This window comes from Sinocyclocheilus anshuiensis, unplaced genomic scaffold (assembly GCF_001515605.1).
Source record: "Sinocyclocheilus anshuiensis isolate Anshui unplaced genomic scaffold, SAMN03320099.WGS_v1.1 scaffold894, whole genome shotgun sequence".
In the NCBI taxonomy this organism is placed as follows: domain Eukaryota; kingdom Metazoa; phylum Chordata; class Actinopteri; order Cypriniformes; family Cyprinidae; genus Sinocyclocheilus; species Sinocyclocheilus anshuiensis.
The window spans coordinates 159,117-161,435 of record NW_015536505.1 but is presented as its reverse complement, the minus strand read 5'-3'; the positions used below and the strand labels follow the sequence as shown (position 1 = coordinate 161,435).

The 2,319-nt window shown below is 41.1% G+C and overlaps 1 protein-coding gene across 1 annotated transcript in view; it reads right to left on the bottom strand.

The window, feature by feature from the left end:
• LOC107691033 (stress-associated endoplasmic reticulum protein 1-like) overlaps positions 1-1,547 on the bottom strand; it is a 3,530-nt gene extending 1,983 nt beyond the window's left edge. Inside the window, exons 1-2 of the mRNA XM_016489499.1 lie at positions 1,321-1,547; positions 988-1,063 (exon numbers count right to left, since the gene is read on the bottom strand). Of these exons, the coding sequence (XP_016344985.1) occupies positions 988-1,063; positions 1,321-1,401 (157 nt within the window). The 5' untranslated portion in view covers positions 1,402-1,547. The remainder of the gene's footprint in view (positions 1-987; positions 1,064-1,320) is intronic.
• Between the last annotated feature and the right edge of the window lie 772 nt (positions 1,548-2,319).

Below are 2,319 nucleotides of genomic sequence, written 5' to 3'. Positions count from 1 at the left end.
TGAACCTAGGAGAGGAGGTAATTCTGACTTTGCTATGACAATCTGGCGCTTCTGAATCAGCTACTGTTTTGTTATTAGTTTAAGTATTTGCTATTGACTGTTCAAATGCGGAGTTTTGCGCATCGTGTGTGTTTGTGCGCGAGCGAGAGAGAGAGAGGGGTCACATCACAGTGGAGTCAGCTGTCTTAACCGTGGCTTGTGTACTGCAAACACATACCAGCTTCATCACTGTGTCTGTCACTCTGCACTCTGTTCCCCTTTCGGGCTCTGTCTTTACATTTATTTTGAAAGATGAAGCTCGCGATTATGGTAAGGGGCATTACATTTCCGACGAGTGCTTGCGGTGTTCGGCCAATCACAATGCACTGGATCAGCTGGCCAATCAGAGCAGACTGCGCTTGTCGGAAGGAGGGACTTTGTAGAAAACGAAGCGTTTGATAGAGGCGGGGCATAGAGGACCTACAATAATGTACAGTATTTGAAAAATAATGTTTTTTGAACATTAAAGCATGTCAACATATTCTGTTACACCAAATACACAAAATAATGATCTTTAAAAAAAGCATCATATGACCCCTTTAAGCTATGTCTCAACGCCTCCAAGCCAGCTGGCAAGGAGATCCATTGCTCTTCCTGGGAGTACCTAAAGCACTTGTTGGCAATGTTCTTCAATGCTGTTTTAAGAGTAACAGCACCTGCAGATCCACGTGTTGTACCCAGTGAAAATAAGCAGATAAAGTCATGCTATCAGTCCAGCATTGTCCATGTAAATAGTGTGCATTATTATCTCGGCCTTCAATACAGTGCAAGGTTTTACAGTGTGCCAAAAAATGAGTTGAGGTCAGCTTTGTCTACCTACCTTGGACTAAACAAAAACTGCAACATATGCTAGTATAAAAATAAAATACTATTTATTTTCATGTGTTTATTATTTGGTCTAAGATATGACAGATCACTTGGAAATCGTTTGCATTGGTAAGTACTCACCTGAGCCGCAGACAACAAAGACGAAGAGCGCCAAGAGCCACGGTCCCACCGAAACTTTATCATCACTGACGTTTCTCTGCGTCAATTGACATGAAATCAGATGCAATCGCGCAGTTTTTAGTTGTATTGTAGTTAGTAGTAGCGCAGTGGGATTTAGCAATAAAAGCATACACAGCAGTATTGAGAACCACTATTTCACTGCAAAAATAATAATTCCTAATATTAATAATACCTTTAAACGCTTCACTTTAAAATCAGTTAAGTTAATACCGTACATTAAGTTAATTTCACTTCTGTTGTTACATTATCGAGCATCAAGAAGAGTTGTCGTACCGATGATTTGACGTTGCCTCTCTGGGTGATGTTTTTGCTGTGTTTCTCGTTGGCCATACGAATCCTCTGTTTGGCGACCATCGTTGCAAATGCTGGTGGTTTGTAAAAATGAGCTGGAGACGGTCACAAATACTACGAACTCAAACTATTGAGGATGAAGAGAAAACTACGTCGATTTTTTTGTCTACGTACACAGAATGTAAGCTCCGCCCACACCGGAAGATCGCAAATGGACTGACGCTCGGACCAGTGTTGCCAAGTCCGTGGTTTCCCCACGGAATTGAGCTACTTTATCACTGTTGCCGCGGGTTAAAGCGACCCCGATAACGTGATATTTAGCCCATGGAGTGCGAATTTTACCAGGGGAACCCCGCCAAAAACGTGTATTTTAGCTCCCAGAGCGCGATTTTTAACGGGGAGCTCACCTCGAAATGCGATTGGGCTAGTTTTGAGTAGCAATTGGGAGGGCATTGTTGTTGAAACCTGGCAACCCTGGCTCGGACCGCCCAGCTTTTTGAAAAACGCTGATAATAAACGTCAAGACGACATTTACTAAATGTAGTTTTATACATTTTGTACCAGCCTTGCATAGTGTGTAGAGCTTGATCGAGACCTTCGATTTGGCATATAAATCTTGGATTCTTGCACTGTCTGTGGTGTTAAAAAATGTATATATATTTTTTTCATTGCATTGTATGTCATTTAAAACCGTTTCATGTGGTTTAAAACAGCCATGAGAAGTTTAACTGTATTTCTGGAAATAGCAAATACTCATTTTTGAAGGAAATTGTTCTTTTTGAGTGGGATCTTTCAATTAATCGTTTGAACCGGTTTGCAAAAACGATCTGGATAATTCTTTCAGGATTCGGACAGAAAATACACGAACGTTACTCGCAATGAGCCGAGAACCGATAAGTGATACAGTGTTGGGGGTAACTCATTACAAGTAACGCAAGTTACGTAATCAGATTACTTTTTTCAAGTAACTAGTAAAGTAAC